The 26,139-nt window shown below is 38.4% G+C and overlaps 1 protein-coding gene across 6 annotated transcripts in view; it reads left to right on the forward strand.

Moving 5' to 3' along the window:
• LOC149307288 (dmX-like protein 2) overlaps positions 1-23,818 on the forward strand; it is a 96,951-nt gene extending 73,133 nt beyond the window's left edge. For 3 of the 6 annotated variants that reach the window (XM_089538814.1, XM_089538817.1, XM_089538816.1), the window contains 13 exons: positions 991-1,192; positions 2,112-2,229; positions 3,649-3,708; positions 4,096-4,182; positions 4,931-5,052; positions 6,959-7,100; positions 9,088-9,148; positions 9,284-9,411; positions 12,700-12,777; positions 16,370-16,461; positions 16,566-16,618; positions 21,029-21,246; positions 21,987-23,818. In XM_089538814.1, coding sequence (XP_089394940.1) covers positions 991-1,192; positions 2,112-2,229; positions 3,649-3,708; positions 4,096-4,182; positions 4,931-5,052; positions 6,959-7,100; positions 9,088-9,148; positions 9,284-9,411; positions 12,700-12,777; positions 16,370-16,461; positions 16,566-16,618; positions 21,029-21,246; positions 21,987-22,196 — 1,571 coding nt within the window. In that variant the 3' untranslated portion in view covers positions 22,197-23,818. The remainder of the gene's footprint in view (positions 1-990; positions 1,193-2,111; positions 2,230-3,648; positions 3,709-4,095; positions 4,183-4,930; positions 5,053-6,958; positions 7,101-9,087; positions 9,149-9,283; positions 9,412-12,699; positions 12,778-16,369; positions 16,462-16,565; positions 16,619-21,028; positions 21,247-21,986) is intronic. The other 3 variants (XM_089538818.1, XM_089538819.1, XM_089538820.1) reach the window with 1 other exon arrangement.
• The last annotated feature ends 2,321 nt before the right edge of the window (positions 23,819-26,139 follow it).

Genomic DNA, 26,139 nt, shown 5'->3' on the forward strand with positions numbered 1-26,139 from the left:
TTGGATAAATTGGAGCTTGCCTACTAGCCAAAACAGGAACCATATAGAAAATCCAAACAAAATAACACTAAAGCCCACGTAAACAGGTTAATTTTGGTTGGGACCTTAAATAACATTTTAAAAAATGGAATTAAGTAGGTATTTCATAGAATGGAATACCCAAATTCGGTCTGCAGTTATAGAGAAGACATTTTACTCTGCAGACAAAAAGCCCCTAAGTGGTCTGTAATATTCTCTGCTGTTTGTACTCCTGTGTGCTGCAAATAATTCCAGGACATAAACATGCATGACTTTTGGTTGGCCTGCCTGGGATACTGGCCAGATTCTTGGTCTGTTTTTTCGTAACTTCTTTGTTTCAACTGAAAAAGGTCACACAGTACTTTAATGTACAGTCAGCCCTCTACATACTCAGGTTTAACATTCACAGATTTGAATATTCACAAGTTTGGTCAGGAAGGGCATATGCACACTGCTCCTCCTCCTCTATCCTGGGCTCCCTCCCCACAGGAGAAAAAGCTCAGGATCAAGCTGCTGGGAAGGGTGTGCTTGTACGCTTCTCCTCCTCTTCCATCCTGAGCTTTCCCCCCATATTCCCGTTTTTTCCACTTTCATGGCTGTCTTGTGCCACTAACCCCCACAAATTTGGAGGGGAGACTGTACATCTCCTAAAACCCCTCAGCCAGTATGGCCATAGTGGTTGGAGGATTCTGGAGATGGTGGTTTGACACAAGAACTTTTGTAAGCTTTCCAACAGCCCTGAACCTTTTCTGCATCAATAGGGTGCAACAGACAAAGTTTGTTGTAATGTTGTGCAATCCATTCTATATTCATAATGTTCCCATCCTCTACAGATGTACCATGAGCACACACAGTATATGAATGGATTCTGTAAGAATTCCATGATGCTGGGTTGCTTTGATGTAGGCAGTATTTTATTGGGAATGTATACTTTTATATGAATAGAGGCTGAACTTTATATTGCTGATTTAGATCTTCCAGTTACGTCGCCATTGGGTATTGCAGTGATAAAAAGTTTTGAAAATTGGGAACAGATCCTGCAAGAAAGAATGGACCAGTTTGAAGGACCACCACCAAATTACATCAATACTTGTTTTCCTGAATCTGGAATAGGAGCTGGAGCAGCTGCTGCCAGAATAAAAGCGATGGTTGATCCAGAAAACACGCCATTCAAGTATGAAAGGTTTTTTTAAAAAAGAAATCATATTCTGTGCTTTGATTTAAAGTGAGCAATTTTTGCAAACAGTGACCATTATTTAGATTTTTAAGAACACTGTGAATGCATAAATTGCAGTAAATTAACAATAGCTCCTTGATTGGCCTTTGTTTTTCCTGTACAGTTTTGTTGTTGTTCAAGGAATATGGCCAGTTTAAAAATTCTATTCCCAGCTGGAGTTATTCTATTTATCACTGCTTCACTTAACAGCAATTAATCCTGCTGCTAATTAATAAAACTTTACAAATGACGATGGCCCTTTTCTTAAAACTTTTTTTTTAATACGGTAATGCTGTTTTCAAATAGTGGGGGCCCATGGGGGGCAGCGGCATGAGAATTGCTCAAGGGGGTTAGGAGACTTGGAGGCTCTGATCCTTCCCCCTACTACTCCTCTTCCCAAACTTTATTTGTAAAATTTACACATGCATTGAGTTGAATAGTGAATTTACTTAAATAAAACTGTTCTAATTTGAATGATGTTATATGAAAATGCACACACTAAATAAACAAAATATACTATGCCTACATGAAGATGTAAAGCAGGGGCCCAAGGGAAAAAAGTTTGAGGACCACTGCGGTAATGGATAGTCAAATTTATGCTTCATTCGGCAATTTTGTGCTTTTTAGTTTTCTGTGGGCTGTAAGGGACTAAAACAAAGGCACTCTTTGTTCATGAGACTCTTTGTGATCCTGTTTTGGAATACCTGTTGTAATCTGCACAGCTTCTGAACTTACTATATAAACTTCAGTAATTTGTGAATATGCAACCTTTCCATGTGATATGTGTGCCTACATGTGTGTGTCTGATACATTTCTTTCATTCTCTGGTGAGGAATACTACAGTAATCCCATTTTCTCCCCATTTTCCTTTGTATAGATCAAAAGATTATTCTGCAATGCCTGCAAAGAGACTCTGGCATTTTCTAGTGAAGCAGGAGTTGCTGCAAGATACTTTTATTCGGTACACATTTACAAAGAAGAGGAAGCAAAGCGAGGTATATAAAAGGCAATATTAATTGAGTTTTCGTCCATCTTGAAGTGAGTTTTTATTTTTAGCTTTTTATTTTGAATAGTTTTTTCCTCTTTATTTTTATTTAACAATGTATTACATTATTTCCACCTTTCTCACCATGAGACCCTGCAGATATTTTGAACTTCAATACCCATCAGCCCCAAACAGCCTAACCAATTCTCAGTGGTGACAGGATTTGTATTTTAAATGTCTGGAAAGCACCAGATTGGGAAGCTGGCACTTTTTGCACACAAATGTTTATTATTTTAAAGTAAGCCATCAGTTTGGGTGCAGGGGGAGGAAGTCAGAGTCAGTTTTTGTTAGGATTTTTGTGTATTATGTTAAGGTTGTTGTTAAGGTTCTAAAAAAATAATTCATTAAAAAAATTTATTGTTAGACCTGCATAAATGGAGCTTCACAGGATATTAGCACCATTGTAAAAAATACATATCTATTGTTGGTTTCATCTTTATATAACTGGTTCAATAATTCATATAGAAGCTGCAGTATGTAAAAAGTCCCCAACACAAAACATGCATCCATACATAGAAACATATCTGCAAATTGGAAAGTTATGCCATTTGTACAAATATAAAAATGACCCTAAAATTGTAAGGCTATATAGGCATTTGATATAATTTGTCAGACCAGATCTAGTGGATCTCCCCAACATTCAGCTGTGAATCTCCTATCCATGCAGTTCTCCATCTGCCATAGCTGACAGTAGCCATCTCCATGGAGTTCAGTGTGCAGACTATTTGCTCATTTCATTTTGTGCTGACTTTCCTCGAAGCAGTGTTCCAGCTGCTTTTTCATAACTTCTTTGTTTCAACTGAAAAAAGTCACCTAGAACTTTGAAGGCTAATATATATCACCTAATGAGAGGAGGCTGTATTCTTATGAGAGTTGGCTGCAACAGAAATGACTTGTGGAGTATCATTACAACAGGGCTGTGAGAACAGTAGAGGGTTCCATGGCACGGGCTCACTGTACTTCCAAACTAGGTGGGCATAGAGAATGTTTGATACAGGTGGCCAGTGTGTGCAGCCCTCTGTTGTCAAACCACAGCTTTTAGGAAGCATTGTATCTACATCAAGTTCAACCAGCTTCCCAATCTAGTTCTTGTAGTTACTATGAATCCAACAAGCCTCGTGATTCATAACTTTAAATCTTCTGTGTGCATTTATTTTTCCTTGATTTATTTACTGTGCCATTTGTGTTTCTATTCATCCAGGAGGCATTGCTTTCATAATGAATTGATCTATTAAGAGATAGTTCATTTATCATCATTAGTTGTCATAAGAGGGTGTCCATTTAAACATTAGTTCAGCATGTCTTCATTCTTTTTTATATATTTGTTTGTGCATGTGTTTTGTGTTTGTGGCCATGTGGTGTGGTGTAGTCCATAGAAGATCGTGTGGAGCAGGTCATACAAAACAGCGTAGCAGAAGACAAAAACAAGGTAGTATCCTGTCTCCCAAATCTTTCCACACTTAAACTACTGTTGGGCTGTCTTTCCTTTCTCTCACTTGCTAAAGAAAAGATAACATGCCCTATGTAATCTTTCTGTCAAATACTTAATCTTTATATTAACACCAGATACACTATAGCTGAAGTAACATGGACACATTGGAACACTCACATGCACAGTAGTTTGTGAGTTAGGTTTTGAAATGTACAGCTGTAGACTTCAACTGAGTATGTGAAATCCCAAGAGTACTTTCTGAAAGAATGGCATACTTACTAAACCTCTTTTGCATGGCTTATTTATACAACTTTCCATTTATTCACACCACTGTACAATATTTCAATGTATACATTCAGTGAATACCATGCTAATGTTTTCTAGGTTGAAGCAGAACTTGGCTATCCTGGTGGAAGGGCAAAAATTATTCACAAGGAATCAGATATGATAATGGCATTTGCAATTAATAAGGTAAAACTCCTGTGATGTCCTAGACTTTTGTACAAATGTTGCTATGCTTATATTATTTATTTGTACTGTGCATCTTATATAAGATAAGTTATACAGTCTGGTGGGAGAGGGTGAGAAAATGGAGTGTTGGTGGTTACTAGTGACTGGCTGAGCATTTTAAGGGGATTTTTAAAAGGATGATAGAGATAGGGATTAGAGTCAGAGTTAGAGAAAAGTGGAGTGAGATGTGAGAGTGAAGGAAAGGAGTTTGCATTTTGAGTCAGCTAACAGCTAAGTTCAGCTAGAATTGTGAGGAGACAGAGAAAGAGTGAGATGTGTTATAATCAATTAGGGCTCAGATAAATTTAATAAAAAAAGCAACAAGCTTTGAAATTCTGTAATTGTAAGCATATGTATACAAACAATGTAATCTTTAATGGTACTGTATGTTTAACTTCTATTTAATAGCTTGTTCTTGTAATATACACATGTGCTGCCTTTGGGAAGCTCTAACAGTAGTGCTGTTAGAGATTTTAAGTTCAGATATAAGGTAAGTATGTATGATGGCAACCATTATTCAATGGTGGTGATGTCATAGCAGTGGGATAAATGGAGTCCACCCATGTTTAAAATTACTCCATCACGTTTAAAATTACTGCTTATCAATATATTACCATTTTGCTAGTCTAGTACCTAACATGTTAGCCTAACATTGATATTTTGCTGATCTCAACACTTTAGCTGTTGCTTTTGTCTTTGTGCTGTGCAGGCAAATATCAATGAAATAGTTTTAGCTTCTACACATGATGTTCAAGAACTGGATGTTTCTACTCTCTTGGCTGCACAGTCGTATATATGGATTGGAGAAGAGTATGACAGAGAATCTAAAAGGTCAGATGACTTTCTCTTATAAATATAATTCAAGCCTAATTGGAAAGTTACATGCAGAACAACTGAAGTGCCAACACTTACTGTTTTTTAACCTTCACCTCTTTCCTTACCATATCCAATTTATTTTTTGGCTGTTGGTTTTTTCTTCATTAAGTTGAACAGTAACAAATTATTTTCTGTTAAATAAATGCATAAATAATATTTCCTTAGGCTCAATTATTGTTTTTGCGAATAAAGGACACTCCAGCCTATTATTGGGTTTTTTAAATTAACCCTAATTAATTTATTAATGTAACTAGCTCTCCCTGGAAGTTTGCCTGAGTCGACACCTCAGCATTGTTAGTTTATTTTAGTTTGGAGAATTGTAAAATCCACCTTTTCAGGCACAACTTTGGAGTGAGTTGGAGTTGGAGTGTGTGTGTGTGTGTGTGTGTGTGTGTGTGTGTGTGTAGGATATGAAAGGGAATTCAATTATATTTCAGCACAGAGAAACTTTCTCCTGTGTAATTCAGTATTCATAATTTTAAATGGTTAGATGCCCTAAGCTTCCAAAACAAGATGGGCTATAATTTTAAAGCAAATGAATATACCATATATACTTCGAGGGAAGGTTTCAGGATAAAAATCCTGGATTTTGATATGACCCATGGATAAGTCGAGGGTAAAACATAGGGAGCTATAACGAAGGATTGAAAGGGGAAAACACCACTTCCTTCCCTCCTTATCCTTCTCTGCACCTCTCCCGACCACGTGACGCAACTTCCCTGGTACTGGAGGAGAGGCTTTAACATTGGGTTGGGGAGGAAAGGAAGTGGAGTTAAAGGGGGTGTTCCTTTGATGGGAAGAGAAGGCTTTCAAATTGGATTGGGAAGGGAAACAAGTGGTGCTAAAAGGAGTATTTCTTTGATGGGAAGAGAAGGCTTTCAAATCAGATTCAAAAACTTTCACACACACAAGCACATACACAAAAACTCCTGCCTCAGGGCATGAAGAGTGGGGAAGAGTGGGCCATCATGGGAATGCTCATTTCAGGACCTTTCTAACCAGTATTGGTGTACTGACCTGTATATAAGTTGACCAGGATTTAGGGACATACATTTCTCAAATAAGTGGAGTATATGCAGTATGAACGAAGGGCTTCATGGTTTGTGTGTGCAGATGGAGGCAGGGCAAGACCAAAGCTGAATGACCAAGGATCAGAATTTTGAAAACTTAATATTTTAAACTGCATCTCCCAAAATCCCCCACCAGCTTGAATAGTGCCCCCCCCCCACTAGAGGCTGTGGGAGTTGTACTTCAAAAAAGTAAGATTTCAGAGCTCTGTATATAACCTTAAGTATAGTTATGTAGATTCAGAAAGTGAATGAACATTGTTGCTCTCCCCCATTTCTCAAGGGTTAGGAGACTATTTTTAGTTGCCACCATTAAAACTAATTCCAAGGTATGCAGTTGCTTTTACAGTTGTCTTAACCCCAGCTTCTTACATGGTGCCCAGTTTTATTGATTTATTTTTCTTTCTTTTTCTCTCTCTGTATAATTTGAGTTCTCTTCTCTAAAAAATTTTCCTCACTCTTTCTCTTGTCTTGGAGTTTTCCTAGATCTCTATGTACATCATATCTGTCATTCTGTTCTCTACCTCCTTTGCATATACCATATATAAAACATATACATTTAAATTTTAAAAAAAAAGAAATGATGAATGGTATCCATTGTAGACTGGACCACAACCATGTTTCCAGCCCCTTCACATAAGTTTTGGATCAGTGCTTAAATATGTTCAGTTAGCTATTTTAAAAAATAGAAGTATTATTGTCACCAATACCTCATAATGGACAGACTATAGTAAGCTAATTTTTAAAATAATTGTCAGCGATTTAGAATTATAATGCTGTTTTTGCCTTTACAGTTCAGATGATATTGATTTCCGTGGTTCCACTACAACACTCACGCAGTCTAGCACAGCATCTTTTGCAGTGGCTCAAATGCAACCAACTTCATCATCAATGCCATGGTTAGGCAGTGGGCAGACTAGTACAGGAGCAGGTGTGGTACGTAATTTTGTCTTTTCTTATTGTTCTAATGCAGGTGTTGTTATTGTGTTCCTTCAAGTCATTTCTTACTTATGGTAACCCAAAGGCAAATCTATAATGGGTTTTCTTGTCAGGTTTCTTCCAAGGGGGTTTGTCATTGTTTTCCCCTGAGGCTGAGAAAGTGTGACTTGCCCAGGGTCATGCAGTGGGTTTACATGGCCAAGCTAGGATGAACCCTGGTCTCCATAGTCCAGCGTTCAAACCACAGCACCATGCTTCTTTATATAGATAATGGCTAAGGATGATAGATGTTTTAGTTGACATGCATGAAGGACACCAGACCAGAGAACGCTGCTGCAATTCATTGTAATATAATCAGACGTTTTGTATGTTCATTTATTTCTCTAAGAAAATATGAGAGGGCATAATGACCACTGGATGGCAATGAATACCAGAATTATTTGCCAGTTTTGCCCTAAGGGATCCTAATTACACCATGACTATACACAGTTTAAGTTTACTGTTAGCATGCATACTCAGCATACATTTCTATCTGGCTCTGCATATGCACACACACCTTATTTTACATCATATTCTGCATCCATTCAGGCTGAATCTCCACATGAAACAGAGTGGTACAGTAGCAGAGAACTATATCATTTGTGATTGCAGATTGCAGATAGAAGGGATCATATTTTAATGCTTTTCCTACTCTTGGAGGAAAAGGCAGGATATAAACAAAGTGACTGACTAATTAACATTCTTTAAACTCTCTGTGGGTGGAGCAAACAGTTCTTTTTGCGTGTTTTACACTTGCAGGAGAGTTGTCTATTCCTTTTCTTATTTATTCCTCATTCATCACTACCATTTGCTCTCCTTTTATGAATTACATTTCTATTTGAAGCTGGGAGAAGGCCAGCTATGTATGCCACCTAGACTTGGTCAAGAGGAAAACTTGCACAAAAGCAAGATGGGGCATGCCTGGTGGTGAATAAATGAGAACCTTGGCAAAATCAAGCATCCATCCTTTAATCTGTACTCTGATTTGGATGCAGATCTTGCTGTTTCCCTTGAGAACTGTTTCTCAAAAGACTCTCGTGGGGGACAAACCATATAAATGCTGTGGGAATTGTTTTAGTGTGAGCAGAAACCTCAGCAACCATCGAAGAATTCAAACAGGGGACAAACTAATGCTAATGGAAGCAGTTGAAGTCAAGTTCAACTTCCTGTTTTCCTCCCCAAAAATTTGCTCTGGAGTGTTGGAGTGGATGCTCTTTGAACAGTGAGAGAGATGGCACTGGGGACTGCAGAGGGAGTGGGAATTCCCACCCAGTCATCTGCAGTTTCTACCTGTAAGACCCTTTTGTTGAATCAAAAGCTTGTTGTGGATGGAAGGAGTTTGTCTAATCATAGAAGGCAAGGTTTAGATCCAACTCATAATTGACAAAATATTTCATACTGTTTTTTCTTTTTCTATAGTGTGCATATAAAACTTACTTCTAGTCATTTGTTTAACTTGCTGCTTGGAAGCTGCATGAATCCTAATTGAAGTTTTAGTTTTTCTCATTTCACAGTTATTTAAGGGTGACAAATAGGTTGATGCATGGGGCTGTATTCTCCTAGGCAAACATTTCATGTGCAACAGCTTGCTACATGGAGTGGGCAATTTTATCTACCAATGTAGATAGTACTATCCTTAGCCAAAACTTCTGTGGTAGCACAGAGAATATAGCCTTCTCTGCATGTTATGCTGTTGCACATAAAGAGAAGTCTACATGGAGACAGCTAACACAAAAAATGTTTTTGAGTATTATTAGAAGATTTGCACGCCAGATGAGAAATACTGGTATTGATACTTGCTGTTACCCAGAGGAAAGTTGCACTGAATATACTTAGGACTGTAATTTTCAATGTGGGACCCAAACATTATCTGAACCCCAGAGAATCCTTTCTTTTTGCTGTGAATGTACCAGTGATTGTAAAATTTTCTTTCATTTGCATGTAGCTCATCAAGCGGAATTTGAATAATGTGAAAAGAATGACTTCTCATCCAGTCCATCAGTATTGTAAGTAATCTGAGTTTAACAGTGGGGGAAAATATTCAGGGGTACAGTTAACTTTCCTTTCCATTTTTCTTTCACTCATTTGTTGTTTGCCAATAACATTGCCTCTCATGTGTGCACATGTGACTTTTTTTCCAGACCTTACAGGTGCTCAGGATGGTAGCGTTCGAATGTTTGAATGGACAAGACCACAGCAGTTGGTGTGCTTTCGTCAAGCAGGAAATGCAAGGGTTACTAGATTGTATTTTAATTCTCAGGGCAACAAGGTGAGTGTGCCCACTACACTTGAAAATTGATATAAATTTTGCAATCCTGTACCTTCTTAAGTGCAAGAAAAGAATTGATGGATATACAAGACACCTATGTAGTCCATCCTTCTCGTTCCATAGGCCAACCTGGTGACTATGGAAAACCAACCAGAGGTTTGTCAATGCTGATTGTTGGCAGCATGTGGGGGCGGGAATAGGCCTATAGGCCTTTTATGCTTATCTTTGGAGACTGATTAAAGTTCTTCTGGGATCCATTCCCCCCTCCTCCTCTTTTTATGCTTGCATATACCATATATAATCGACTATAAGTCAAGAAATTTATGCCCCAAAATTACCCCTAAAATTTTGGGTAGATTTATATAAGGGTCAATACATCTCCATTGAACACCAATTCATCCCCCTTCCAGTTCTTTTTGCAAGACCTTGCTTCCTGTGGAAAAACCTCTCCATTTAAATCCACTTGCTTCCTTTCTCAATCCAATGTTAAAAACCTCTCCTCAAGCACCTGGGAATCAGTTGGGAGAGGTCCAGAGAAGAAGCAGAAGGGATGGAAGTGTTATTTCTCTCTTTCCATCCCTCCTTATACCCCCCCCCAAAGTTTTACCCTCAACTTATCCACGAGCCATATCAAAATCCCAGATTTTGACCCTGAAACCTTCCCTTGACTTATACACGAGTATATATGGTATGCCCTAGCTAAGAACAATAAATGTCACTAGCCAAATCTAGAATTACAAGGTGAGGAGAGGAGGATGAGTCATATTTTATAGTGGCTTTAACACTGACAAACTCTGTTAAAGATGCTTGGCTCATGAACTACCAAAAGCTGTTGGCCAAGATTATTATTATTATTATTAACCTTTATTTATGAAGCGCTGTAAATTTACACAGCGCTGTACATACAATCTTTTAGTTAGACGATTCCCTGCCCTCGGGCTTACAATCTAAAAAGACATGACACAGAAGGAGAAGGGAGTGGTGGAGGGAAAGGGTAAGAGGTCCAGCAGTTCCTCTCTACCTCCAAGGCCTGGACCAAGGCAGATGGACTGGAGGGAGGGGGAGGCTTCATAATGGATGGTTAATCATTTTCCAGGGAAAATACATACTCACAAGTAGGATAATACATATACAGTACATAGCAATACAGGAAAGATAGCTACATTCAGGAGCAATGTACCACTGAATGCTTAGGTCACAACCTCTTTCCTGTTATGTGGGCTTTCGATTATAACAGGGTTGTGGAATGTGATCTCCCGTGTGTTGTTGGGCTACACTCCCATCAGTTCTAGCCAGCAATACCAATAATAAGAAATTGTTGAGCGTTTCCATTCAGCAATATCTGAAGATGTAGCAGCAGGGTTCTTCTTCTGTTCTTGTAATTAAGAGTGCTCTTATCTTCCTGTTGATACATATGTTTGTAATTATTTTTTTAATGTCTAGTGTTATTTTCCTAAAATGAAAACTAGTTCATGATGAATTCCATATGAACTCTGCTGGGAAGTTTTTATCTTCTCCATGCACAGTGAGGAAGAAAAAGGGGTGTGAAAAGGTTCTAATGTCCCTGTTGCAGATTAGGAAGCATGATGCTGATGAGGAACTCATGAGTGCTGCAGGGACTGGGTTACTGAAACAGGAGGTCACTTCTTAAATGCTCAGTCACTCCATCAAGGGAGAATCTGTCAAGGCAGTGTGAAGAATTGTCTATCCCCATAGTTTTTATATTTGCATAGCTTGGCTTCTGTGTTTTGTAGAAAGACACATTCTTCTATTCCATTATAAAAAGAGACACTTAATGGGTTTGTTTATAAGTGCATTTTGTTGCTGTTGTGTTTTGTACCTTCAAGTCATTTTTTACTTATGATGACCCTAAGGACACTAAAAGGGAGCCTGTCTTGGGGTTTGCTAGGCAAAATTTATTCAGAACAGGTTTTGCCTTTCCCTTCCTTTGAGGCTGAAAGAGTATGATTTGCCCAAGGTCACCCACTGGGTTTCCATGGCCAAACAGAAATTTGAACTCGGGTCCCCAAAGTTTTAGTCCAATGCTCAAACCACTACATAACACTGGCCCTCAGTAAGTTTGTTTACATGGGGGAAGGTCCCATCAATTTGATTAGAATTTAGTCCCAAGTTAGCCTGTAATGTAGAAGGTCAGTAGTACCAGTGGAGCAGCCTATGAGTGGTAGGCAGGTTTACACTCTATAGAGTATGTGATTCTGTAGGTTCCACCTCTTTAAATGGTATTATGTCTGCTTCGCTTATTTCAAAATGTAGTGATCCGTTGTGTGTGTTGGGAGAAGGGGGGTAGGGTCTCCTTTAGCCATCTGCTAGGTGAGGCCTTGGGAGTTCTCCAAAGGTCTGATGCAGTTGCTTCTCAAGGGAGGACAGCTGAACTACTGCAACAGCATAGTAGGAGCCTCTGGAATTAGTAGTCAGATTCAGTTTGGATAAGTTTTCATAGCTTTTTTGGCCATGAATGACCATTTTAACATGGAATGTGTTATGGTGCCTATAATTTCATTGATATGCTTGCATAGGGGAGGAGTGTGGGGACATTTGGCCTTTCAGACATTATTGGACTGTAACTGCCATCTTGTCTCAGTGCTGGTTATGCTGCCTAGGGCAGGCCTGTAGCCCATGTAGCTGGGCTGGGGCAATCAGGGCACCACCCCGGGACCCCCAGCCAAAGGGAGCCCCAAATGGTGGTGCACCAAGATGGCACCCGTGGTGCATGGTAGGACTTGGGAGCATGCAAACACTCGACCCTACCAAGCTCTGCTTTCCGCCCCAGCGCCCCTAAAACAAAACAGCTTCATACTGAACTAACAGTGTCTAAGCAGTTTATAACTGTAAACTAATTGCCCCCAACAATCTGGATACTAATTTTAGTGACCTCGGAAGGATTCAAGCCTGAGTCAAGCTTGAGCCTTTTCACTGGTGTTGAACTTGCAGCCTTATGGTTTTGAGTAAGTGGCTGCAGTACGGGTATTTAAGCACTGCACCACCAGGGTTATGGGCCTGGCCTAGGGATGATGTGAGCTGCAGTCCTGCAGTATCTGAAAAGCCATATATCCCTGGCTTAGAATGTTGGCTGTAGGTTCCTGAGATATTCCTCATGAAAATATCTGAAAATTAACAGTAATGTTTAAATAAAAGAGAAAAATGTGTAGCCTGGAATATCAGATAAGTTTAGCAATATAAGACATGATTATGGACAACTGCTCTTGGAGCATTTTCAATAAAATCATGACTATTGTTAAGATAATGACTGAAATGTGTCTCTTGTAGTGTGGCGTAGCTGACGGAGAGGGATTCTTAAGTATTTGGCAAGTAAACCAAACTGCATCCAATCCTAAACCCTATTTGGTAAGTAATCAGGACCATTCTTTATTTTAAAAAATTCTGAGTGTTCTCTAATTATAAACTGGAGACTGTTCAAGAGGAAATTAAAAAGAAGCCAAAACAAAACAAAACAAAAAAAACTTAGAAGAAATACACAAGAGGGGGAAAGATTTGAAAAGGACACCTAAAAATTCAAAACTACACCATGAAATAAAAATTTTACAATCTCAAATATATATGTTGATAATAAAAGAAAGGAAATTTCAATATTAAAAGTTTAGGCATTTTGAGTCTACTGATAAACCTGGAAAATGGCTGGTTTATAAATTGAGGAAAGAATGAGAGAAAATTATAATTTGCTAATTTCTAGCAGTTCTAAAATACAGAAGATTTTTTATTACTATTATTCAGATCTATTTAAAAAGAGCCAGACTTTGAAAAGAAAGAGAGAGAGAAGTATTTAGATCAGCACAATTTGTATCCTCTATCAAAAACTCAAAAGGAACAATTGAATGGGCTGATTACTTTGGAAGAAGTGTATTCTGCAATTGGCATAGTAAGGCAGGAAAAGCTCCAGACCTGGGTGGTTTTGCAGCTGTATGTTATAAGAAGTTTAAGCATCATTTGGCTCCACATTTAAAAAGAACGTTTAACTCAATTTTAATTAAAAAATAAATTCTGGATTCCTGGAAATAAGTGACAATAACCTTAATTTTGAAAGACAGAAGAGATAAACTGGGGTTGGTAATTACAGACCATTTCTTTGATGAATAATGATTATAAATTATTTACTTTGATTCTGGCTGCAGAGTAAAAGGAATATTACAAAATTATATTCATGAAGAGCAGCGTTGTTGTTTTTTACAAAAAAGACAACTGAGGCATAATTTACCGTATCTACTCAACTATAAATCGACCTCATGTATAAGTCGAGAGCAGGTTTTGGGGCCAAAATAATGGATTTTGATATGACCTGTGGATAAGTCGAAGGTAAAACTTAGGAGCTTGTACCAAAGAATGTAAAGGATGATGCAAAGGAAAATGATGCCAATGAACTTATAAAATGCTGGCAGGCATAACTGTTCATGCTCATCCTAAAGGCTAGAGGGATGACAGAGTAGAGGGGGATTCATGTTTCTTTTTTGGTGCACCCAGGATGGACTAAGCTTTCCCTTTTTACCACTGTATTTAGAGAAAGGGTTAAACATGAGTATATACAGTAATATATGTATTGGACATTATTGAAATGTTAGACAAAAAGAAAAACAGGCTGCGTTGATTTTTAATTTATTTATTCATTTGGAGGAAGAAAAGGCTTTTAGTAATTTAAATTGGGACTTTCTGCTTGTGTTATTGGAAAAGAAGGATTTTGCATATAACTTTAAAGCTTGGGTTAAGACATTGTATAATCACCAATCTGCAAGAATTTTGGAGCAGAATTGACTAAAAGCTGTGACATACAGAAGGCTGCACAAGACAAGGATGTCTTGTTTCAGCACTATTATCATTTTGACATTTGAGAATCTATTAAGTACATAAGAAAAGGGGAAAAACCAAAGGTTTGAAATTAATTCAGGACTCAATAAAATTGAGAGCATTTGCTGAAAATGATACGATAGTATTGGAAGATTCATTGAAATCAATGGTGCCTTTGTTAGAGATATTGAATCATTTTGGATCTGTCTCAGAAGTCAAAATTAACACACTAAAGACTTAAGGTTTGTCTCCACAGGCCAAATGGCCTGGCTTACTTCGGTCTTGTGTCATCGGCGCAGGTCTGAATACCCGGGAGAAGATCGTGCCTGGATCCAAAAGATCTGGTTTTGCACAGAGTTTCCTTAAGATAAATTTCTTTTTAGTGAATGAGAATGACAATTAGTATACGAAAGAAAAGAATTACAATCTGTAGATTTTATGGTAGTTAGACACAGAAGGTTTTTGACCCACTTCTTTAACCAAGACATCCAGGAATGCAATGCTGCAAGGATCATGATTACAAGAAAATTTAATAGTTGGATGTATGGTATTGATCTAGTAAAAAACCTGTGTAATATTGTTGATGTTTGTGTATATTAAGAAGATATCATCAATGTATCTTTTATAAAATAGAAGGTCAGACCTATAAGGATTGATGTTAAATTTCAGGGTTCTAATTGTGCCATAACTAAATTAGCTATGCTACCCATTGCAACCCCAGAGATCTGTAAGAATCTTTTCTAGGATAACATCAAGTATGTCCAATAAATATGAAGCAGGAGGAAAAGGTGTTTCCCAACAGTAGGAGGAAAAGGGTTCTCCCGATAGTGAAGGGCATTTTGAATAGACACATGAGCCTCTTCATGGGGAATAAAAGTGCATAAGAAATTCATATCCAGGGTAACTAAACAGAAGTCTGTAGATCAAGTTGTTCAGTCTGATAAATAAAATCAATAGTATTCCTATTGGGAGGAAAATGGGATATAAGAAAATAATAATAACAACAACAACAACAACAATATAAGCTGGAGACAGGAAAAAATCTAAAAATTGTGCCAAGTTCCAAAATAGATGAGGAGCCAGAGACAATGGGTCCACCAAGTGGAGGGAAGCCTGGTTTGTGGATTTGGGGAATAATGTAAAATAAAGGGTTTGATCGTATGTTGACAGAAGAAAATTAGCTGTGTGGGAATCAAAATACCCCAGTAACAAACTCTCTTAAACTGCTACTTTAATTATTGTTTTAATCAGATTGGTTGGGTGTATATTTCATTTTTTCTTATAATGATGTGTATCATTTAATTGTCATTATACCTCAATTTCATAATCTGTCTTACTTTGGAAAATAAGACAAATATTAAACATTTTCCTATGATGTTCAAGCTTTGCAATCCCAATTCCTCAAAAGTATCTGTATGGTGATAGTTTACGGAATCAGGACTGAGGACTGAATTTAGACTTGCATTTAAACGGATGCCTTTGATGAGTGTTCTTTATGTTACTTTGTGTTATTTGGTAAAACAAAACTGGGTGTTCTTTGTTACCTTATGTTATCTGTTAAAGCAACTATCCCATAGAACTCTGTTGTAATTATCCTGTACCTTAGCATTTGCAAAACAAAAAACACCTAGAGTCATTAATAGTGTTGATAATTTTTCATTATCTGTACTTGGCAGTTGGTTTTATTTTTCTATTTTTAATTAACAAAATCCTGCAATTCAGGTTCCAACTGTTTTACTTATGGTTATACTGAATCCAGATAAGACGGAGGTACTTGCTATAGGGACAACTAATCCAGACTAGCCTCCCCTTTACTGATATGGATAGCACCGTCTACCCCATGAAGATAGATGTTCTTGCCTCAATTTAATTTTAGCTCATTTTTGTTATTCTATATTGTGACCTATTTTATATTGTTTATAGTTTTATGATGGGGGTTAGGCTATGGGATAATTTTAATGTATATTTTATGTATACTGTATTTTACTGTTTTTTGTCTTGTAACCTGCCTTGATTCCTTCGGGATAAGGCGGAATATAAATAAATTATATTATTATTACTGTTAACTAGACATGTTGATGTTGCTGTAGGGAATTTTGTACCATGTCACTGGTAATATGGTGTCTCTTGTTCTTAATAGAGCTGGCAGTGCCACAGCAAAACCACAAGTGACTTTGCATTTATTACCTCTTCAAGTCTGGTGGCAACTTCAGGGCAGTCAAATGACAACAGGTGCGTTCAAAGGGCAAAATATTTGGGAGCACTATTGATAGTACAGTAATATAGGTTTGGTGACAAGTGCTGATCATATTTTTGTGATTTGTTTTCCTCTGCAGAAATGTGTGTTTGTGGGATACCTTGGTGTCGCCATCTAATAGCCTCATACATGGTAGGTTTATTGCAAATTATTTTATAAACAATTATTGTATGCAATTGTTGTAATTTCAGGATTTTTTTAGTTCTGTGCAAAGATGGCTGCCTCTTTTGGGTAATGCCTGTTCCGAATTACTTTTATGTTCCTGCTTCCCAAGATCACAATCTGATTATTGGCAAAGCTCATGCCATTAGGTGAGGCCAACACATATTCAGAGTGTTTGTTTTAGTTTTCAGCCACAAGTGACATAGATCCAAAACTAGACAAGTAGAATTAATTTTCTCCCCCTTGCAATACTAGACCCTGTGGACATCCAATGAGGCTGATTGTTGGGTGATTCAGGACATACAGAAGGAAGTACATCTTCACATAGGGCAAAGTGAATTCAATATATAGTTATGGTCACCAATTTGGATGGCCTTCCATGGGATTAGACAAATTAAAGGATGACTAGGCTATCATTGGCTACTAGTATGAGAAGTTAGCATGGGGATGCCTTCTGTATTAAATCTCCCTGTACAATTAATTTCGCCAGTGGAGAATTTGCTGAAAATTCGGTTCATAAAGTCAGATTAAGGATGATACAATACAATAACTTTATTACAGTCAAAGACCAGTAAATAAGGGCAATCTGGCTGCAACATCCCATTGATCACCAGGGTTGATTCAGCTCATCTGGCTGCCTAAGCTGTATTGCAACCCTCTCAAAGGGTGGAAGCAGATGACCATCCCAGATAGAAGGAGGGTACTGTTCTTCAGTCCAGAGTATACGATAGCTGCGCTCCCCTGTTAGGACCTCCAAATAAGCTCAAGGTCTATTTGTAGGGCTAGGGATGATGTACAGGGCATTCTGAGTACTGACTCCACAGGAGAAGGCATTTCCTGGGGAAAGATAATCAAAATTGCTGTGCCAGATCAGGCAAATCATTTTATCTAGTCCAGTGCTTTGTCCCCACAGTGGCCATTTGGATATCAGCGGGGTTTTTATTTCTGAGTAAATTGAATTTAGTATCTTTCTGTTAATCAGGTATCCATTTTTGCATGGACCAACAAAGGAAATTAAATAAGGTTTTAATATTGCATGGGGTGCTTTTAATGTTTTATTGGAAGGTGCTGGGGAACAGATCATTCAGACATAAAGATAATCATCAAACAAGATCCGTCACACAAACACATTTGAACACATTCTGATTTTCAATTTACAACAGCTGAAGTGCCTTAGGGGTGTAAATCCCTTTCACTGGTAGATCTGGGACACATGCCATAGTGGGGCTCCCAGTGCCAAGAATCAAGAATGCCAAGCTTTTGTTGTTTCAGTTTTAGTTTAGTTCTATTGTGTGTGGATGTATGCAAGCATGTGCGTGTGTATTATGTGTATTGTGTGGGTGTCCATTTTGTAAACTGGCTTTGTACTTCTTCATAGGCATGATAAATCCCATCATCTTCCAAAGTACATCCAAATACATTTTTAAAACTTTATTTAACACATGCAGTGCCTGCCTATCTGCCTGTCTCTTTCTTACACACATACACAAATAAACTTTTACTGTCCCTCACTAAGCAGTTTGGGATTTATAACAAGTTACATCTCATGCCCTCGGATCACTGCCTGGAACTCTGAATAGCCTCAGTGCTTTACAAACTTTGGCTGCCCCTATGCTAGACTAAACATCAGCTTATCAGGGTGATAACAGCACAAGCACTGCCAAGTATGTAATGATAGGCAATCTTCATTGTAACAGCCTGGGCTTGGCTGGAGACGAAAATGTTATAGGATGGGTATAAAATCTTCTGTGAAGATGCAAACCATAAAGTACTTGAATGCAGCAACCATAGCACTGTATGACTCTCCACTGTGTCTCCAAGGGCAGAGTTTGGAAGTGACTCATTACATAGAAATGATTACATGTAATTGATTCTTTTTTCCAGAAAAAAGGTGTAACTACAATATACTGTGCCTGTAACTTAATGAGAGATAACACTGCTCTTTTTACAATGTGACTATAATGTGTTTGTTACTTTTATAATTTCAAGGGTGTGCCTTCATTATGTAGTGGAGGAATAGCACATGGTTCAGGCACTGGCATGTGGTGCTATCTTGTGGTCTGTTTTGAGTATTGAGATGAGGAGGAGGAGATCATAGGGACGGTGTACTTTGTACCATAGTAATATTCAGATGGCTTCTTAAGAAGTATCTGTAAACTACTATTTCAATTACTTGGAGCAAAAGGAAACTAAATCTTTACCTTTAAAGGGGTAACTAATTATAAATGCCGTGGAACTTCAATTAATTACACTTAAAATAACTTCACCAGTTGTGTTTGAGAGCAAACCCTTACTGACCACCTCTCTTTAAAAATTAAGTTACTTCATACAATCATCCAAATGATGAGGTGTTACTTTAATAATACTTTAATAAAATATTATTTTATATACCACAGTCAGTTTTCTTAATTATAATTAATTAATTAATTAATGTGAGCAAGACAGCTTTGATTCAGAAGCTTAATACTGGTTGTAGCTAATATTGGGATAAATGAGGAGGGCGGGCTGTGATTGAGATAATTGATAACTGAAGATAATTGGGTAGTTGTGAAGAAGTAACTTACTTAGGGCCAGGTGTGCCCAGGGATAATGGTTTTTCTACCTTGTAGGAAGTAAATCTTCCCAAATTATTCACATCCAGATGTTTAGAGGTTTTCTAAAATAAACCTGAATGAATTGGAAGTCTGAATGAACAAACTCTGCCAAATGCAATCCATATCCTTCCAGCATTTCCCAAAGATCAGTCACAACTTCAAAACCTACCCCTGTGTTCTGTCTTAAGTACCCCAAAAAGACAAAAAGAATTAGTGAAGTGTAAACAAATTGTGAAACATTGTTGTTGTTGACTCCTATAAATCAGTTACTACTTCTGGAATATCATGCTCACACACTGTCTTCCTTGTTGCATTTTATTTGCCCACATTTTTAGTAACTCTTACTTCTGCTTTTATTTGTCGAGAACCTTCACACAGGCCATGTTATTTTATGTTTATCTGGTTCTTGGCTGTTACTTTTATTTTTATTTTTCAAAGAAACCGCCATGATACGTTCACCTTAGAGTCACCATAAATCAGAAACAACTGAAAGGCACAAAACAACAACTTTTGTTTTTCTGTCTGCTTCTGCTTGATGTTTTGTGGGGTTTTATTTACCTTTTTTGTTCTTTAAAATCTGTTCCTGTGTTTTATTAGTATTTATTGGAAGTGGGACTATTTTCATAATATAATGTTTTGAGAATGCTTGCTAAAATTTAAACATAGCCTATGCCTTTGGAATTAAATATATCAGTGACCAGTTCAGATGGCAAATGGCATTCACACAAGTGAGAGCAGCAACAAAATCTAGTGTATCCCTACTTCCTAACTATAATATTTTTTTCTTGGGGTTCCTACCAATCCCAGCTGTGCTCTTTTCCACAATACGATATCTGTGTAAACCCATTGGATAAATTGCTGAACAGTAAGCCGACACTTACCTAAATCTCATTGATTCAGTGCATCTATTGTTGTTGTTGTTGTTGTTTATTTATATAATGCTGTAGATTTGCACAGTGCTGTACAAACAAATAATAAAATTGATAAAAATGAAACCTGCCGATGGCGTACATTCTACAAAATACATATAAAACAATAGGTAATAATACAGGATAGAATTAGATAAAATAAGCAGGCAAGAATTAAAAACATCAAATCAAATCAAATATCAGATAAATAATCTGCTCTAGTTGGAACTAGCACAGTGGTTCCCAAAGTATATGATGCAGGATATTTTAATCCACCCTCCCTGTTTTTCACCTGAGCCACTCTGCTGGATGGAGGTAGAGGAGGGTATTGACTTGGCCCTTAGAGACCTTGTCAAGGTGGAGGAAGCAACAGCAGTAAAGATGAGGAGTAGCGCCCAACAGTACAATGGATAACAGAGGCTGTCACTTCCTCCTCTTCCTCCTCCTCTTCTGGGGTTCAAGATGAGATAAGAGCAGCCTAGGCCCTACTCCTAGAAGGGCTACCACACACCAATTTGGCTGCTCCCCTCACATGGAATTAGCACTAAGCAGAAGAGAACTGTAGTGCTGATGGCAACATGTTCCAGGCTGCTTCCATTTCACCTTGCACCCACAGGAGGGGAGAGGTAAGTGGGTGGGTGGGTGTGTTGGTTGGTTGGTTGGTTGGTTGGTTGGTTGGTTTTTTGCCTAGAAGAGCTATAAAAAACTGTTTGAAACACTAAGAATACTGGAGATTGAGGAAGTTTGGGAACCTCTGGACTAGCAATTGGACCCATGAGCCTGATGAGCTACAAGGATTTGAAGCACTGGGATTAACTAGTTTGCTAGCGAAGACTTGTAGTTTATAAACTCTGCATTTTTGTGTCTGTCTCCCTCAGCCTTCACTTGTCATGATCATGGTGCTACAGTGCTTCAGTATGCACCGAAGCACCAACTACTGATTTCTGGAGGCAGGAAAGGATATATTTCCATCTTTGACATCAGACAGAGGCAAGCCCTTCATACCTTCCAAGCTCATGATTCTTCAGTCAAGGCCCTTGTCCTCGACTCCTCTGAAGAATGTTTTTGTACAGGTTCTGCAGAAGGCAATGTGAAGGTAAGCTTGTTTCATGTTTCAAGCGCAAGTCCAATATGAACATCTCTGCCCCAGCCAGTGCTTTAGAATCACTGACCAAAGGGTTTTGGTGTGGGCTGTGGTAAAGAAAACACGTTTTGTCCTTACTTGTGTTTCATGGAGGTTGCCATGTTAAGACTGCAGTGGAGAAAGCGAGGCCCTCAGGCTACATGTGGCCTCCTTTGAGATCCCAAAGCCTTTGAACTCCCACTCCAAATGAGATCATTTTTAATCATTTAAGAATATGGAATGTTACTGTACTTACCTGTAGTAGTTCATTGCAGCCTTTTAAACTATTCAGTTGGCCCTTCAGATCCTCAAATTCAATCATTCGCAGATTGTCACACCCCATATTATTAAATGGTGATGATGTGAACATGGGCACGCTGAAGCATGGGCTCGCATTCATGTTGCCTCCATTTAATAATATAGGGAGCAATTATCCATGTTTTTTTTCATTTGCATTTGTGGCAACCCTTAGAGCTGAACCCTCGTGGATTCAAAGGGGTAACCATGGTTTGAATTCACAAGAAGAATAATGCTGTGGCATATCAACTGTGGATGAAGTGACATACTGCCTCCGGTGCTGCCTCTGTGGTCTATAGGAAGGGCGTTCAGTAAAATGGAGTCTGCCACCTTTTGTAGAGAGAGGGTAAGATCTGATGATTGTGGAAATGATTTTTACTGACAAAGATGCTTGTTTGCCATTATTTTTGCTGTAGGTGTGGAGATTGACAGGCTACGGTTTAATCCATTCATTTAAGCATGAACATGCCAAGCAATCTATCTTCCGAAACCTGAGCAGTGGAGTCATGCAGATTGACATGACGCAAGGCAATCGCATCTTCTCCTGTGGAGCGGATGGCACACTGAAGATGCGGGTTTTACCCAATGCTTTCAATATTCCTTCAAGCCTTTGTGACATTCTGTAGGCTTTGCTGCTGCTGTTCCTTTATAACCAGGTTTACTTTCTGGGAGAACTGTTAAGTGCTGTAATGAGCATTTAAAAAGGAATGCTACCATACTTTGCTATTAGTGTAGTTTATTACAGCACTTTAATGCTATAGTTGAGTCACAGAAAGACCACTGTTTTGACCTTTTTAAAAACAACACACACAACATTTGTATTGTTTTGAGCACTGCATCTATGGATTGATGGGATGGAAGTGCATGTTCTATATTCAGATTTCACATCCCGGCAGTGTGATAGCTGGGCCTGTGCTCTCTGACCCATGAAGCAGTTGCAGCAAATTACCTAAAGTAAGCTATTTTTATGTACTTTGGGGATATTCTTCCAATTTTTGCCACTAATGTGAAGCATGTTTGCATTTTTTTCCTCCATTTTCAAAATAATTCTCTATAATGAAGGATATTCCAAGTGAGCGTGGTTTTATGTTTATTATCATTGTTATTGTTATTATTTATTTATTGTTATTATTATTATTTTGGGTCACAACCACTATGACTTTGTGATGACCACCCAATCAGTGGACCAATGTGCAATGAGGAATGTACTGTGGGCTAATGTGTACATTATTTTGATGCTGGGATCCTTTCCCCCTCCTCCCTGGTTAGTATTAATGCACAGTCAGTGATGAAGATGCACAGAAGCACATTTCTCAGAACCTGTGGAACTTTGCTTAAAAATGCATACTGTTTGTGCTTTTAAAAAAACGTCTGTTTGAGCAGCAAGCATTTTGAAATGCATGGGGCTGCCATTGAAAATGGAAGCCTGGTGTTCTGTTCCCTCTTCTTTCAATAATATCACAACTTACTCCTATCCGGATATCCTCACTTGGTGCATTTCTTCTCCCTCTCCATATTTAATCAAGACATGTAATGACATTGTGATAACTAAACATTATAGAAGGAAGGAGAGGATCAAACCAGGACTTTCATTTTCATCAGTGGCTCCATGTCTTTCATAATAACAAATTCCACTCTTTGAACCCCCCCCCTTTTAATTTGACTCCTGCTTTTGCATTAGGAATGTGTCATTTGTAGTGAACACAAACCTATTTTATTCGTCCTTTGAGGAGTTTTTAATTTTTGTTTTATTTAGAGAAAACAGAACAGTCACTAAAGCTATAGAAGAAGCTACTGATAGACCCATACAATGGCACATTTCAGATGAATGTCAGGCTTACATGTGGCCAGCTAGTAATTAGTTGACAAAACTGGTAATCTAAACTGTTTCCGCAGCATATTGTATAAACTATGCAGAGGTCAGTATTGTTTGCTTGTAATATACCAGCTATCGTTCGTCATCTTTAGATGTATTTTTCCCTGTTGTAAACAGGAAGACCCACTCAGTAAGATAACAGAGCTGATGTCTGTGTATTTAAATGTTAACAAATTGTATTTTTCTTTTTCCTTCAGTGAGAATATTGATGTTGTATTGTAAAAGGGGAGGAGGAAATGCTGAGATAAAATGCACCTTTGTCCAAAGGCAATGTTTAATTGCAAGCTATGAAGTATGTGTATGAGGAGAAAGCAAATGTCATTTGTTAGTTTTACCTTTGTAACTTAAATAAATTGCTTTTATTTCCCTGAATACCCCAAAGTCTCTATCTTTCACATGTCAAAGCAATAGCAGGAGGCTTTACAGTGCTGAATAGCTGTTATGATGTAGTGCTTCCTTTCTGGATTTGTGATTTATTGATTTCTAAAGAGAGGACATTCTGAGATGCCTTATGAAGAAAAGACAACGGAATACTACTATTGCCCACATGGGAGAGCTCTATGCGTTCATATTGCGTGCATCCCATGGAATTTCATGTAGAGCCCAGATGGGAAACACCTTCTTGAGGGGACTGGACTCTCATCATCCTTAAGAAATGCTTATGGTGATTGGGTTGATGAAAAGTGGTTTGTAATCCAGTCACCCCAGAACATCAAGCATCCCTAAGAAACTGAGTCCATGTGACCACTGGTGGTCCCTAAGGAGGTGACAGACCTGTTGTTAAAAAGTGGTACAGCGGGGACAAGGGGCTTCAATGATCCAATTTTCAGCCCTGAGGGCCTGCTGCAGATTGTGCCAGTCCTGGAAAAGCACAAAAAATGGAATTGGAAGTTCCCTTCTGGTGTGGAGGTGGTGGTGATGATAGCGTCTGTGGTGTTTTGAGCATTACATATGTTTTTTTCACCAAAAAAATACTAATGGTGCTCATGGTGATGAAAGAAACCCATAGGCCATAGAAACAGTATTGGGGACCACATGTGGCCCACAGGCCATACTTGGCTCAGGTGTGCACTACAGGGCATAATGTGGTTAAAGAAATCTGAAGAGTGCCACCCAATTTCCACTTGAAAAATACCAACCTTTGGCACGTGAAGAACTTTCTTGCTGTGGTTTTCTGAGTGCAAAGGCCTACTTTGGTCAATTTACATTGCATTTCATGGATAAAATTGCTTTGTGTTACTAAAATGCTTTTTCAAAGCAAAAGCAAAAAATTGACAGTGCAATATATAAGTGAAACAATACCATCTCATTTTTAAAAATGCATGTTTTCTGCTGCTTTAGAGGGTAGGACCTGAGGCATTGGCTTCCTGTTTCATGGAAGGAGATCCCAACTAAACACAAAAAGGAACGTTGTGATTATAAGAGATGTTGGCAGTAAAAGAGACTGTAGCCTAGAAGCCATGGACTCTCCTTGGCTGGAGGGTCTGAAAACAGAAGTTGGTTGACCATCCCTTGGGTAGACTATGGATAGCTGGACTAGCAGGGGGCTGGACTAGATGGCCATCTTCCAACTATTTCATCGTCCAACTGTACAATCTTTTCTTCACCCTCCCCAAACAGCATAGTCATTGTAATCCATGCCTGGAAGGCACCATTGTTGGATTTGGTTTTTCATCTGTTTATTCTCTAGTCTGCCATTATTAAAGCCTACCACAATTTATTTTCTTCTGTCCTACTTTACAAACAACTCTGTATGCTAATCATAATCAGAGCAAGATGTGTATTGGTGCCATCCCCTTGGGAATAAGTCCACAAAAGCAAGGGGAGAAAAAGAGGCTAGTATCCAGCTTTCTCGTGCTGGATGTAAAGGAAATTCCCCACTTCTATAGTCAATGTGGAAATGTACGCCAATAGCCACTAGGGCTAACCAAAAGAAAAGGAAAGGAAAAGCAGAGGACCTTCTAGAAAGCAGACTGGTAGAATCTTTTGGCTTGATTGGGGCTTCTGGAGACTTCAAAACATCCCAGAGGCAACAGGTTGTCTCTTGTCATGCTAAAACAAACCCTTCAGTCTTAAAAGGTGCTGCTAGATTCCTTCTTCTCATCCTATCCCACCTGGATCACAGTGAGTGCAAAAAGCAAACAAACCAAGAACCAAAAAGTGAAGTGTGAAAACCATCCAACCAATCTCTCCAGACCTTCCACAAGAAGCTGTAATGCTTCATCGGTGAGGTTGTTTGAACTGTTTGTTATATGAAAGTAGCTTCCTCTGAATCCACATTACTTACATACACACACAATTGACACAAAGACTGACCGAAACAAAAGGTTTAGGCTTTCCTGGCACATAGGATCTGCTATGATATTAAGCAGCCTCTGTTCTGTAAAACCATAAGGTAAAGAAATATTCTAGACATACATGGGATTGTAACTTGTGCCATATGTGTTTTGGGCAGGAGATGCACGCAAAGACATACACCTTTCACCTCTGCTTAAGGAGATGAATGCTATTTATGGAGATGGGTAAGAAATTTGACTCCATTTCTAATTAGAATTTTACAAAATGTGCAAATTTCATCAAACTTAGGGTGATAAAATCTCAAGAAATGAGATGTGAGAGACTGATGGATTCATGCTTCTTGGCTCATGACTTGCAGCACCTGACTTTGAAGACTTTGGCTCTGAATTCCTGTG

This window comes from Sceloporus occidentalis, unplaced genomic scaffold (genome assembly GCF_023333645.1).
Source record: "Sceloporus occidentalis isolate IW3139 unplaced genomic scaffold, rSceOcc1.0.p SCAF_9, whole genome shotgun sequence".
NCBI lineage: Eukaryota > Metazoa > Chordata > Lepidosauria > Squamata > Phrynosomatidae > Sceloporus > Sceloporus occidentalis.